We start from the raw sequence: 14,594 nt of genomic DNA, 5'->3' as shown, positions 1-14,594 counted from the left end.
AACAGCTGGAATGTGTGAGTAATTCCACTAACCACAATTGATATAATTACAAGTCAATTAATTAATTAAACATTTTTGTAATAGGGGATTTTCACTTTATTTTTTTTTTTTTCAATTTATGTTTATTACATTATTTCTAAATACATAAATTAAATTCCAATAATAATTAAGATGTCCATTAAGTTGTTATTATTAGATTTTTACGCGTTTACGAATGCCTTTACTTTAAAACAAATTAATTATAATGTTGGTTTTTTTATTGCATATACATATGTTAGAATGTAAAAATGTGTGTGTGTGTAATAATTAAGCAATACTGTACTCTTAGCATGTTTTTTTTGTTGTTTTTTTTTCTTTTTTTTGCACATACTTTTGTCTTGATGTAATTTTTTATACGACATTAAAGCGATATAACATTACGGTAATAAATCTTATTAACTACATGTAGACAGACAAACAGACCGACGGAGAAAACAATCGAAATAGATAAGATTCGAAACTGAATGATTACTTGGCAGTTTACTAACCAACTGATGGCTACACAGACAGACGGACAAAACTAAATGGGATTCAATTATTGCACAGGAAACAGAAATATTGGCGAAGCGTAGACTCTTGATATTAACTACAGTGAAACATAAAAATAAAGAATTTATCACAGTAATAAACTGACTTAATGCTAATTACTCTCATAAAAGATTTATAAACTCTGTTAATTGTTCCAAAATATTTTGTTTTTTTTTTCTCTTATTCCTTCGCCATATTGCAATTATATATAAAAATGTAGTGTGAATATAAGAGATAGGCAACATTTCATGTTTTTGCAATTTAATTTACGCGTATCTGAGAGACTAAAGTAATAGGACATTCATACATTAAAAAAAAGAGAGAGAGAGAAAAAAACAATATTAAAATACTAGTATCTTCTATTTATATTTATAGTATATGTATTGTAGTCAATGAATTTTATATTTGCACTTAATCCCTTCTTCTCAACAGGATGACGAAAAAATAGGTTTTTCAATTAGCTGAAATGAAAAAAGAAGAAATAGAAATATTTATTAAAACTTGGTGATATTAAAATGTAAGGAACATACATATATGTATATTACAATTAAGCCTTTCACTACCGAAATCAACCTAATGTGGAAAACTTAAAATTTTCCTCTCATTTTACTGGTTCTAACAGAACGTAGGAACAAATTTTAAAAACTTGATGCTTGAATAGTGACCAAGGATCTTTCGGAAGTAAACGTGATTTCAATTGACAGACGGACGCTAGATCGACTCAGAAATTCACCACCATCCAAAAAATATATGGGTTTGGTGGAAGGTAGAACAATCGTAATATTCCCACAGAATTATATTTCTAACTGACTGTAATAATTTGAATTTTTTTACTAATATATATATACACATGTGGACAGAAAAATAGGTGTAAGATTTTTTTTAAACAAGGCCATGGTTTTTCTATTTTATGTTTTTTATTGAATATTTCGGAATTATTTATATTAGGTTGGCTGATAAGTCCCCGGTCTAACAAAGAAAAACACATTTTTTTGTCAAAATTCGTTTTTATTACTCAACATAGTTCCCTTCAAGAAAGATACAACGATTATAACGACCTTCCAATTTTTTGATACCATTTTGGTAGTACTCCTTCGGTTTTGCCTCAAAATAGGCCTCAGTTTCGGCGATCACCTCTTCACTGCAGCCAAATTTTTTTCCCTGCGAGCATCCTTTTGAGGTCTGAGAACAAGAAAAGGTCGGTGGGGGCCAGATCTGGAGAATACGGTGGGTGGGGAAGCAATTCGAAGCCCAATTCATGAATGTTTGCCATCGTTCTCAATGACTTGTGGCACGGTGCGTTGTCTTGGTGGAACAACACTTTTTTTCTTCATATGGGGCCGTTTTGCCGCGATTTCGACCTTCAAACGCTCCAATAACGCCATATAATAGTCACTGTTGATGGTTTTTCCCTTCTCAAGATAATCGATAAAAATTGTTCCATGCGCATCCCAAAAAACAGAGGTCATTACTTTGCCAGCGGACTTTTGGAGACCGTTCACCGGTCGCTGTCCACTCAGCCGACTGTCAATTGGACTCAGGAGTGTAGTGATGGAGCCATATTTAGTCCATTGTCACATATCGACGGAAAAACTCGGATGTATTACGAGTTAACAGCTGCAAACCCCGCTCAGAATCAACACGTTGTTTTTTTTTGTCAAATGTGAGCTCGCGCGGCACCCATTTTGCACAGAGCTTCCGCATATCCAAATATTGATGAATGATATGACCAACACGTTCCTTTGATATCTTTAAGGCCTCTGCGGTCATTCAAAATCATTTTGTGGATTTTTTTGATGTTTTCGTCGGTAACAACTTCTTTCGGGCGTCCACTGCGTTTACTGTCCTCCGTGCTCATTTCACCACGCTTGAATTTTGCATACCAATCAATTATTGTTGATTTCCCTAGGGCAGAGTCCGGAAACTCATTATCAAGCCAAGTATTTGCTTCCACCGTATTTTTTCCATTCAGAAAACAGTATTTTATCAAAACACGAAATTCCTTTTTTCCATTTTTTTTCACAATAACAAAAGTTGCTTCACAAAAGACGCTCTATCTCACAAACTAATTGACTTACAGACGTCAAATTTTGACACGAATCATTTGAAGGTTGCTACTATATAACAAGTATATACGGCCTTAAGTTCGTCCAGGCCGAAGCTTATGTACCCTCCACCATGAAGACTGTCATCCACAACCGAATTACTTGGGTTGCGGTAACACTTGTCGATGGCAAGGCATCTTAAAACTTCCTAACATCGTCTTCTAAATTACAAGGTAGTCTATACGTAGTATGTATTAAACTAAAAAAGGCCGATTAAATACGTATATAATTAAGTTTAAAGTTTCTATAGAACTACATTTTGACAACATTTTCTATAGAAGTAAAATTTGGAAAAAAATTTCTATAGAAATAAAATTTGGAAAAAATTTCTATAGAAATAAAATTTTGACAAAATTTTCTATAGAAATAAAATTTTGACAAAATTTTCTATAGAAATAAAATTTTTACAAAATTTTTTATAGAAATAAAATTTTGACAAAATTTTCTATAGAAATAACATTTTGACAATGTTTTCCATAAAAATAAAATTTTGGTAGATTATTTTTGGCTCGAGTGGCAACCATGAATATGAAACGATATGGACCAATTTTTGTGTGATTGGGGATCGGCTATATATAACTATAGACCGATATGGACCAATTTTGGCATGGATATTAGCGGCCTTATACTAATACCACGTTGCAAATTTCAACCGAATCGGATGAATTTTGCTCCTCCAAGAGGCTCCGGAGATCAAATCTGGGGAACGGTTTATATGGGGACTATATATAATTATGGGCCGATATGGATCAATTCTTGCGTGTTTGTTAGAGACGACATTCTAACACCATATTCAAAATTTCAACCGGATCGGATGAATTTTGCTCCTCCAAGAGGCTCCGGAGGACAAATCTGGGAATCGATTTATATGGGGGTTATATATAATTATGGACCGATATGGACCAATTTTTGCATGGTCTTCAGAGACCATATACCACACCATGTACCAAATTTCAGGCGGATCGGGTGAAGCCAAATCGGGGGATCGGTTTATATGGGGGCTATATATAATTATGGACCGATGTGGACCAATTTTTGCATGGTTATTAGAGAACATATACCAATACCATGTACCATGTACCAAATTTCAGCCGGATCAGATGAAATTTGCTTCTCTTAGCGCGATCGCAATCCAAATTTGGGGGTCCGTTTATATGGGGTCTATACGTAAAAGTGCACCGATATGGACTAATTTTTGCATGGTTGTTAGAGACCATATACTAACACCATTTACCAAATTTCAGCCGGATCGGATGAAATTTGCTTCTCTTAGAGCAATCGCAACCCAAATTTGGGGATCCGTTTATATGGGGGCTATACGTAAAAGGGTACCGATACGGCCCATTTGCAATACCATCCGACCTACATCAATAACAACTACTTGTGCCAAATTTCAAGTCGATAGCTTGTTTCGTTCGGAAGTTAGCGTGATTTCAACGGACGGACGGACGGACGGACATGCTCAGATCGACTCAGAATTTCACCACGACCCAGAATATATATACTTTATGGGGTCTTAGAGCAATATTTCGATGTGTTACAAACGGAATGACAAAGTTAATATACCCCCATCCTATGGTGGAGTGTATAAAAATAATATGCATTTAATACTAGCGACGCCATCCATGTGTCAGACCGGGGACTTATCACCCAACCTGTTAAAGTAGACATATGTCGTGTATTTAAAAATTAGCTTAGAATTCAGATAGGACTAAATAATAACATAAAATAAATTAAATTCAAAAAATCATCGAATTTTATTAATTTTCCTCAACGTATGGTAGCATAACTATCTCCAACATATTCTGGTACAAAAATCCATCAATTGTATTTATATAAGATGTATCGGACCTACTCCCTTCCCAAGAAAAACCACCCCATACCAAGACATTTCCTCCTCAATGTTTAACAGTTTTTTGTTTTTTTTTTTTTTGTAAATCTAATATGCAATTCTTTTCATTTCGGACCACGTACATTCCTTTCTGTATCATAACCAAATAGATTGATTTTAGTTTCGTCGATCCAAATGATTTTTCACCACTTTTTTCTCGTTTTTTCACCACCGTGTTTTATGTACCAAAGCAAAACTCAACCTCCTCTTTATGTTTGCTAAAATGTTCAAAGGAACTTACCGAACTATTCTATTTTGTGTACTAGAATATGTTGGAGACAGTTATGCTACCATACGCTGAGGAAAATATGCCACTTGTTTGGAGATAACGACCCGAAACACTAATCAAAGCTGGTGAGTGAATGGTTTCGGGGTTATAAATCGAACGTTGTTGAGTTGTCAAGTCAGTCCACCGACCTCAATCACATTGAAAACCTTTGGGGCGAACTCAAGAGATATTTCTCCAAGCTTCCCTGCAGGTACAAAAAACAATTGTGGGAAGATATTCAGAAAGTATGGTATAATATACAGGTCGATATATGTCATAAGTTAATTTTATCCATGTCTAAGAGAATTGAAGTAGTCCTTAAAAATCCCAGTGAATATATAGAATATTAGCGACCTAGTTTGATGCTTAGTGCAAACACTAACTTTAATGTACAAATTCTTGTATTATTTTCATGTTTTTTCATATACACCTATTTTACTGTCCACATAAAATTCGATGATTTTTTTGAATTTAATTTATTTTAGTTCTTCCAAAGGCACAACTTTAAAAGCACTTCCAGAAGATGCACTCCCAATGATGTTCTTTATTTTAATTACCCAGGAAGTTCTTTTATTTCATTTTTTTATTACTTGTTTTTTTCATACTTTTAATGGATAATTTTAACTTTTTTTGTTTCAAATAAATTAAAAACAGAGTAAGAATTCATAAAATGGTAAAAAACATTTAAATTTTGTCGAAAAAAATGCTAAATTCAATCTGAAAACATTGTGAATTTTTTAAAATATTTGAAGTCAAACGTTTCCGACAAGCATTAGAATCCATTAAAAATTATAAAAAATTATAAAAATTATTTATTTGACAAAATATCACAGAATTTTTTTAATTTACATCCAAAACATTGAATTCGGATCACATCTAAAGAAGTGATGCAAAAGCAGTGAAACGGCTGTTGAAATGGAGGACTTCCGTCCTATGACAAGCCCATGTTAAATTCATCGCTTCTGCGTCAATTTTGCACCACTTCCGGATCCAAAAAGAACATTTTCATTACTTTTTTGGCGACGCTTTTTTTGCTGGGTATTGTTTAGTCCTATATGAATTCTAAACTAATTTTTAAATACACGACATATGTCTACTTTATAAATAATTCCGACATATTCAATAAAAAACGTAAAAGAAAAACCATGGCCTTGTTTAAAACAAAAATTCTTACACCTATTTTTCTGTCCACATGTGTATGCGTTAGTCATTATAATAGAATTTGTATGATTGTATACCAACCTTTTTGTATGTTTGGGTCACCGATTATTTCATCGTACTGCAATATCTTAAACTTGTTGAGCAAAACTATTTAAGTGTTCACTGCAAAGAAAAAAAAAACAATGAAATGAAATGAGACATGGTAACCTATTTATAAAAACAAATAAGTACGAATTATTGTCGACACTGAAAAATATTTTGATTTACGATAAAACAAAACCTTCAAATATAAGCTAATAATGAGGACTTTGTGCTAGAGTAAAATTTTTCCGTCGTGAGTGTGCGTTCAATTTCAAAAAATGAGGTCACAATGGGCTTTTTAATCAAACGATCGTGTTCATCTTTGAAACAAAGTAAATTTTTTTTTCAAATTAGATAAATTTGAAATTTAATTTGATTTAAATTTGAAATTTCAAATTTAGATAAAGCTCCCATTTATATGTATTGCCCGAATTCCCAAATTTGGCAATAATACGATTATTTATTAACCGACTCAAACACTACGAGTATATTTCTTTTCGGTATATATATATATATATATATATATATATATATATATATATATATATATATATATATATATATATATATATATATATATATATATATATATATATATATATATATATATATATATATATATATATATATATATATATATATATATATGTATATATATATATATATATATATATATATATATATATATATATATATATATATATATATATATATATATATATATGTATATATATATATATATATATATATATATATATATATATATATATATATATATATATATATATATATATATATATATATATATATATATATATATATATATATATATATATATATATATATATATATATATATATATATATATATATATATATATATATATATATATATATATATATATATATATTATATATATATATATATATATATATATATATATATATATATTTATTTATATATATATATATATATATATATATATATATATATATATATATTATATATATATATATATATATTATATATATATATATATATATATATATATATATATATATATATATATATATATATATATATATATATATATATATATATATATATATATATATATACTTATGTGTCCCCAAAAGCCAGACTTTTACCCTAAGTTGCTTCAAAATTTGCACAAGAAGAACAATTAGTACTATAGTTAAGTGTGCAAATTTTATTGAAATCGGTTCAGATTTAGATATAGCCCCCATATATATAATTCGCCCGATTTACACTCATATTACCACAGTGCCCAATCTTTTACTCCGATCTAATTGAAATTTTGCACAGGGAGTAGAATTAGCATTGTAGCTATGCGTGCCAAATTTGGTTGAAATCGGTTCAGATTTACATATAGCTCCCATATATGGCTTTCGCCCGATTTACACTCATATGACCACAGAGGCCAATTTTTTGCTCCGATTTAGTTGAAATTTTGCACATGGAGTAGAATTAGCATTGTAGCTACGCGTGCCAAATTTGGTTGAAATCGGTTCAGATTTAGATATAGCTCCCATATATATGTTTTTCTGATTTCGACAAAAATGATCAAAATACCAACATTTTTCTTGTAAAATCGCCACTGCTTAGTCGAAAAGTTGTAAAAATTGCTCTAATTTTCCTAAACTTCTAATACATATATATCGGGCGATAAATCATAAATATACTTTTGCGAAGTTTCCTTAAAGTTGGTTCAGATTTAAATGTTTCCCATATTTTTTACTAACATTGTGTTCCACCCTAGTGCATTAGCCGACTTAAATTTTGAGTCTATAGATTTTGTAGAAGTCTATCAAATTCTGTTCAGATCGAGTGATATTCAAATGTATGTGTTTGGGACAAACCTCTATATATTCAGCACCCAACACATTTGACGGATGTGATATGGTATCGAAAATTTAGATCTATAAAGTGGTGCAGGGTATAATATAGTCGGCCCCGCCCGACTTTAGACTTTCCTTACTTTTTTCCAAAATACCCTCATTTAGTGATCGATCTTATCCAAATGGAGCACAAGAAAACCTTCTGTGGTATAAACCAAACCTGCAAAATATCACTGAATAAGGAGCAACCTTCCTGGTGCATGTATTTTTATACCCACCACCATAGAATGGTGACGGGGTATAATAAGTTTGTCATTCCGTTTGTAACGCATCGAAATATCGATTTCCGACTATATAAAGTATATATATTCTTGATCAGGGAGAAATTCTAAGACGATATAAGCATGTCCGTCTGTCCGTCTGTCTGTCTGTCTGGCTGTCTGTTGTAATCACGCTACAGCATTCAATAATGGAGCTATCGTCCTGAAATTTGGCACAGAATCGTCTTTTGTCTGCGCGCAGGTCAAGTTCGAAGATGGGCTATATCGGACCATGTTTTGGTATAGCCCCCATATAAACCGACCTCCCGATTTGGGGTCTTTCGCTTATAGAAACCGTAGTTTTCATCCAATTTGCGCGAAATTGAAAATCGAGAGATATTTTGGGACCTTGAAGAGGTGTGCCAAAAATGGTGTGTGTCGGTCCATGTTTTGGTATAGCCCCCATATAAACCGACCTCCCGATTAGGGGTCTTTCGCTTATAGAAACCGTAGTTTTCATCCAATTTGCGCGAAATTGAAAATCTAGAGATATTTTGGGACCTTGAAGAGGTGTGCCAAAAATGGTGAGTGTCGGTCCATGTTTTGGTATAGCCCCCATATAAACCGACCTCCCGATTTTACTTCTTGGGCTTATAGAAACCGTAGTTTTTATCCAATTTCACTTCTTCAATGTAAAATTTCCAGATTTTATTTTTCGGGTGAAAATCTACAGATTTAAAATTTCAAATCAAGACGTTATTTTATAATTTTCTTGCACACTTACAAGAGATGTTAATGATTCCTCTAAAACTCAAACAAAAATGGTTCTTATAAATCCAGAATCCGATATAGTCCTCATAGGTGAAATCTTTAAATGTATCATCGGGAAGTGTCCTCAAGTCCTCAAGCCCTCCTGAAATTTCAAAGGAAATCCTAATATTTGGTTCATGGTGGTGGGTATTTAAGATTCGGCCCGGCCGAACTTACTGCTGTATATACTTGTTTCTTTGTATGTAGTCTTAAATCTTCTCACTGCTTAGGAGTATATACCACGGTTGCCACAGTTGGTAGAATTCTACCCATAAGCGTAGGAAGGCCTCTGGGGAGGGGGCTTAGACCCCCCCACCCCAAAATTTGAAAACCTATTTACGATTTTACATTTTTCATGCACAATCGAATTACTTTGGTTGTGGTAGCAGTTGCCGATGGCAATGTTTGAAATCTGGTATTTATAAAATAAATATGTGGTTGAACTTTTGATTTAGTTGAATAACTAAAGCTCCTTTATTATTTTGTTTAGTCTGGTTTAGTCAATTTAATTTAAAAAATAGTAATTGATACTATTTCATAAATTAATATCTTAATAATGCTGCAAAAAAGCGTAGCCAAAAAAAGAAGTGGAAATGTTCTCTTTGGGTCCGGAAGTGGTGCAAAATTGGCGGAGAAACGATGAATGTAATATGAAATTGTACTGTTGTATAGAACGAATATCCACCGTTTCAACAGCCGTTGCAATGAATTTGCATCACTTCTTAAGGTGTGATCCGAACTCAGTGTTTTGAATGTGAATTAAAAAATTTTGTTATATTTTCACAAATAATTAATTTTTTTATTTTTTATGATATTTAATGCATTCTAACGCTTGTTTGAAACGTTTTCCATCGAATATTTTCAAAAATTCTATAAAAATTTCTATAATGAATTTAGCATTTTTGTGGCAAAATTTGAATAATTTGTACCATTTTATTTATTCTTGCTTTTGTTTAAAAGAAAACAAAAAAATTACACATTAAAATATGAAAAAAATGAAGTAAAAACACTTCCTGTGTAGTTAAAATAATTAACTTCTTCGTAAGAACATTTTTGGAAGTGCTTTTAAAGTTGTGCCTTTAGAACAACTCCCAATTTTTTTGCTGGGAAAAGTGTAGAACTACTTTTAGTTGCTTTATTATAAATTAATTGTCGAGTTATTTTGATATCTATATTGTTATTCATTTTTATGAAATAAAACATTAATTGAACCTATAAGTTCAGTCTATAAATTTTCAGCTAGGGGGCTATAGCCCCCCCTAGGAAAATTGTTTAGCTACGCTAATGATTCTACCAAAATTGGTAGATTTTTTACTGTTTGGTAGATTGGTAAAATTCTTGATGTTTTCTTTAGATTCTACAAAGTGTGCCTCTCCAACTACTGACCACCTTTTCTATAAAAATAAAATTTTCTACAGAAATTGAAGTTTGACAAAATTTTCTATAGAAATAAAATGTTGACAAATTTTTTTATAGAAATAAAATTTTGACAACATTTTCTATAGAAATAAAATTGTAACAAAATTTGACAAAATTTATAGCAACATTTTCTATAGAAATAAAATGTTGGCAAAATTTTCTATAAAAATAAAATGTTGACAAAATTTTCTAAAAAAAATAAATTTTTGACAACATTTTCTATAGAAATACAATTTTAACAAAATTTTCTATAGAAATAAAATTTTGACAAAATGTTCTATAGAAATAAAATTTTGAAAAAATTTTCTGAAGAAATAAAATTCATACAAAATTTTCTATAGAAATAAAATGTTGACAAAATTTTCTAAAGAAATAAAATTTTGACAAAATTTTCTAAAGAAATAAAATTTTGACAAAATTTTCTATAGAAATACAATTTTAACAAAATCTTCTGTAGAAATAAAATGTTGACAAAATTTTCTATAGAAATAAAATTTGGACAAAAATTTTTATAGCAATAAAATTTTGACGAAATTTTCTATAGAAATAAAATTTTGACAAAATTTCCCAGAGAAATGTGTAAGTTCTTCCCTTTTGCAAAAGTAGTAAGTTTCCTTTGTTGATTAAAACATGCTAAAATTTTTAAAACATGTAAACTTCGACCCATTTACAATTCAAAGGATATTTGTACTTCCAAAAAAATTTTTTCATACCAACCACAAAAATTTGATCTAAAATTTTATATTTGGTAGATTTTTGGTAGGGGTTTGCAGAAATTTCAAAAGAAAAATACTTACCTTTTAAAAATCATTTTGTAAGATTGAGGGTCTTGATCATGCAATGAACCCGAGCCCGAACTACACGAACTGCCCACGGAATTTTCATCTCGCGGTGAATAGGCATCATATGAACGCAAATATTGAGGAGCAGCTGAATCATAGGAATTCGCAATTGATTGCTGTTGTAGGTGACTACTGTTGATGCTGTGGCAGGTAGCGGTCATATGGGCTTGAGTAGCGGTAAGCAAGAGATTCGTGGCCAATTGGACGTTCGGCATTTTCATATTCGGTGGAGTTTGGGGTGGAGTATCGGGTTGGGCTTCGGGAAACCCCATCCCCCGTTGGTGTTGGGTCATGGAGGTTGATCGCGGCTGTTGATGGGCCGGCTGCTGATGATGCGGGGTATGGTGGACATTTTGGATAGGCGGTGTGCTGGAGTTGTTGTGGACTAAATGATGATTGTTGTGGGGAGTAGTGTTGGTGCTGTTGTTCTTGTTGTTGTAAGGAGGCATATTGTTGGTAGCCATAGCTCCTAGAAAATTCTCGTAGGCTGTAGAGGGCGCCCGCGTATAAGGATTTGTGCTGTAACTTCCACTCATCATACTGGGGATGTTGTTGCTGGTGTTGTGATTGTTGTTGGTATTTAGAGGCGATGCCGATGCTGCCGGTATTAAACTGCTCATTTGTTGCAACTGCTGCATTGGATGTTGTTGCTGCTGCTGCTGAAGCCTCTGTTGCTGCTGCTGTTGGTGGACCATGTAAGCTGCCGAATGTAGAGGTGGTGTTTTGCTGGCGACTGTGTCGGCTAAACTCCAGATTTTCGGCTTGCTGGCTGGAATTGGTACGCCACAGTCCCGGCCCATGGGGTTTTTTGGATCATTGACATCGTGTTTGGCCCCACCGGTAATTAAACTCTCACTCGATGCATGAGGATAGCTTGAGGAGAACATGGATTGTTGTTGATGTTGATAATACGCTGGATGTTGGTGATAAGGATGGTAACTATGGGGATGACTTGTTGAAGTAGGATATCCTGTACCAGGAAAATTTAGGCCTACTCGTAAATCTCCAGGTTGATTAAGGGATTTCATTTGATGGCCCTCCTCATCGGCCATTTCGTGTTTTTCTAAATCTGTAAAACAGGAACAAAATTAAGTACATACGGAACACAGCTAATCATGCATCAATGGACTAGACTGAATTAGCTAGCTTAGAAGTCCTCTAATAAGTTCGAAATCGATTGACTAGAAATTTTCCGAGAACATAGAGGGTGATCATAAGGTGAAAATAGGGTACCTCAGTTTTGAGATATCTGACCGGAGAGGAGGACCTCCCCTTGAAATTGGACCACATTTTTCCTATTTACTTGAAAAGTTCCGCTACTTTATTTTTCGATTTTGCCCATTTTTTTAAGTACAGAGAAAAATCTAAAGTTAACATGGGGGACGTTATGAAGTTAATATGCACTCAAAAAATAGTTTACTTGGATCCAAAGATTTTGAACTTCCCTTAAGGATTTTGGTATTGATTCCGAGCCAAAGATGCGGCTTCTTTAAAATAAAGAAATTTTTTAGCGACCTAACTGGCTTTAAATCTAGGACCAGTAAAATTAAAATTAGCATTCAGATCTCATTCATCAAATTTTCATTCTCTTTTCGCGGTTTAGTAATAAAGGTACTCACGTACAAACAAATGCCAGTTTAAAAATCCAAGTTATAACGTATACTTCAAAGTACAAAATGTTTTCTTAATTTCAAAAAAAAAAATCTTTAAAACAAAGGCACTAAATCCTCAAAATAAGTCTTAGCCTATATTGAAGCGTTTTTATTTTTAATCTGAAGTTTCAATATTTCAGTTAATTTAAGGACAACTTCATTAAATCAAAAATGTGTTTCTTTACTTTAAGGAAAATTGGCCTTATTTCAAAGACATGCGACTTTAATGGAGGGACGAAAATTTACACAATTTGTATCGAAAGTTTAATGAAAAAAAATATTGATTACAATTTCATTATTTTAAAGAAATTTGTCCTTAATATTTTATAAATTTGGCATCCAAAAATTTAGGTTGCGTAGTTTTTAATATCACGTAAATAATTTTTTTAGTGTGGTCTTTATAATTTTTTAATATTTAGGTCGATAGCTTCTAGTTTCTAGTGCCCGTATAAAAAGGGATATTATTATTTGTAATTATAACAAATTAAGTAACAAATAAATAATAATTGGATTTTCCCGACTTTCTTTTATTACAGCGAAAAAAACCTAACTTTTCCGATTTATTTGAAATTTACAGAGAACATGGGGGGAGGTTATAAAGTTAATATGGCCTATCTGGTTTTAATATTAGGGCGGCGATGGGGACCTCTTCATAGAAGGTTGAAGATAGCATCAAGACAAAGATCCGCTACTTTATTTGGTCGGTAGTGAAAACCTCCCTTTAGTCAGATTATTTTTTAAGTTCAATGAAAAACTACACTTTACATGGGGGGATATAATATGGGGTACCTATTTTTTTATTAATTGTACGGAGTGGGGGTCTCCTCTTTGTCCTACTTTTTTCAAGTGCAGTGAAAAACTAAACTTCTTCGATTTACTTGAAAATTACAGAGGGCGTAAAGGGCGGTTATGAAGTTAATATGGAATATCTGAATTTTTACTATTTGGACGGGGAGGAGGACATCCCTTTGACCGCCTTTTGGAAAATTTGACCAAAAATTCTGCGATTGGTTAAAAATTTTCAGAGCAGGTAGGGGGTGGCATTTAAAGCGCTACATTATATTTCGATATTTGGTGGGGGAGGCGGGCCTCCCTTTTCCAAACAATTTGGAACTTACACAAAGTTTCCCGATTTTCTTGAAGTCCGAGAAGTTTAGGCTTGTCTCTGGAGAAAAAACCCAAGTTTTTTTACTTGTTCCCAAATCTAAAAAAAATTCCTGCTGGCAAGTGTTTTACCTCAAATGAAGATGCAATTACAGTTGTAACCCACTATTTTGAAGACCTTGAGGAAAACTATATTAATCAAGGGAGCCACCGTGGTGTAATGGTTAGCATGAGAAGTTTCCGAACCGCCCTCGTAAGTACATAGTTTAATAGTTTATTGATATTTGCACAGGAGGGGAAACTTCTTCTTGCCACATCTTTTTAAGTAAAAAACTTACATTTTCGTTTAGTGGCAGACAACATAGAAAGTGCTTCATTTTTGGGAGAATGTCCAACATTTTAAAAAATGTTGTATATCAACTTTTTAAGAACTTTAAATATATGTTTTTTCTCACTTTTTTGACAGGAAACATAATGTCTTTATCAGAGAATGAAGCCAAGCCATTTTTGTCGGTGGCGGCTGGCACTAATTTTTTGCCTCCGGCAGCGGCGACTCGACGGCTAAGCCGATATAA

At 32.5% G+C, this 14,594-nt stretch overlaps 1 protein-coding gene across 1 annotated transcript in view; it reads right to left on the bottom strand.

The window, feature by feature from the left end:
• Window positions 1-367: 367 nt before the first annotated feature.
• The window catches only part of ara (araucan), a 118,802-nt gene continuing 104,575 nt past the window's right edge, over window positions 368-14,594 (bottom strand). The window contains exons 5-7 of the mRNA XM_075305540.1: window positions 11,219-12,332; window positions 6,074-6,154; window positions 368-1,028 (exon numbers count right to left, since the gene is read on the bottom strand). Coding sequence (XP_075161655.1) covers window positions 6,121-6,154; window positions 11,219-12,332 — 1,148 coding nt within the window. The 3' untranslated portion in view covers window positions 368-1,028; window positions 6,074-6,120. The remainder of the gene's footprint in view (window positions 1,029-6,073; window positions 6,155-11,218; window positions 12,333-14,594) is intronic.

The sequence above is a fragment of the Haematobia irritans genome, chromosome 4 (genome assembly GCF_050003625.1).
Source record: "Haematobia irritans isolate KBUSLIRL chromosome 4, ASM5000362v1, whole genome shotgun sequence".
In the NCBI taxonomy this organism is placed as follows: domain Eukaryota; kingdom Metazoa; phylum Arthropoda; class Insecta; order Diptera; family Muscidae; genus Haematobia; species Haematobia irritans.
Note: the sequence above shows the minus strand (reverse complement) of the source record. Positions and strands in the feature narration are given on the sequence as shown.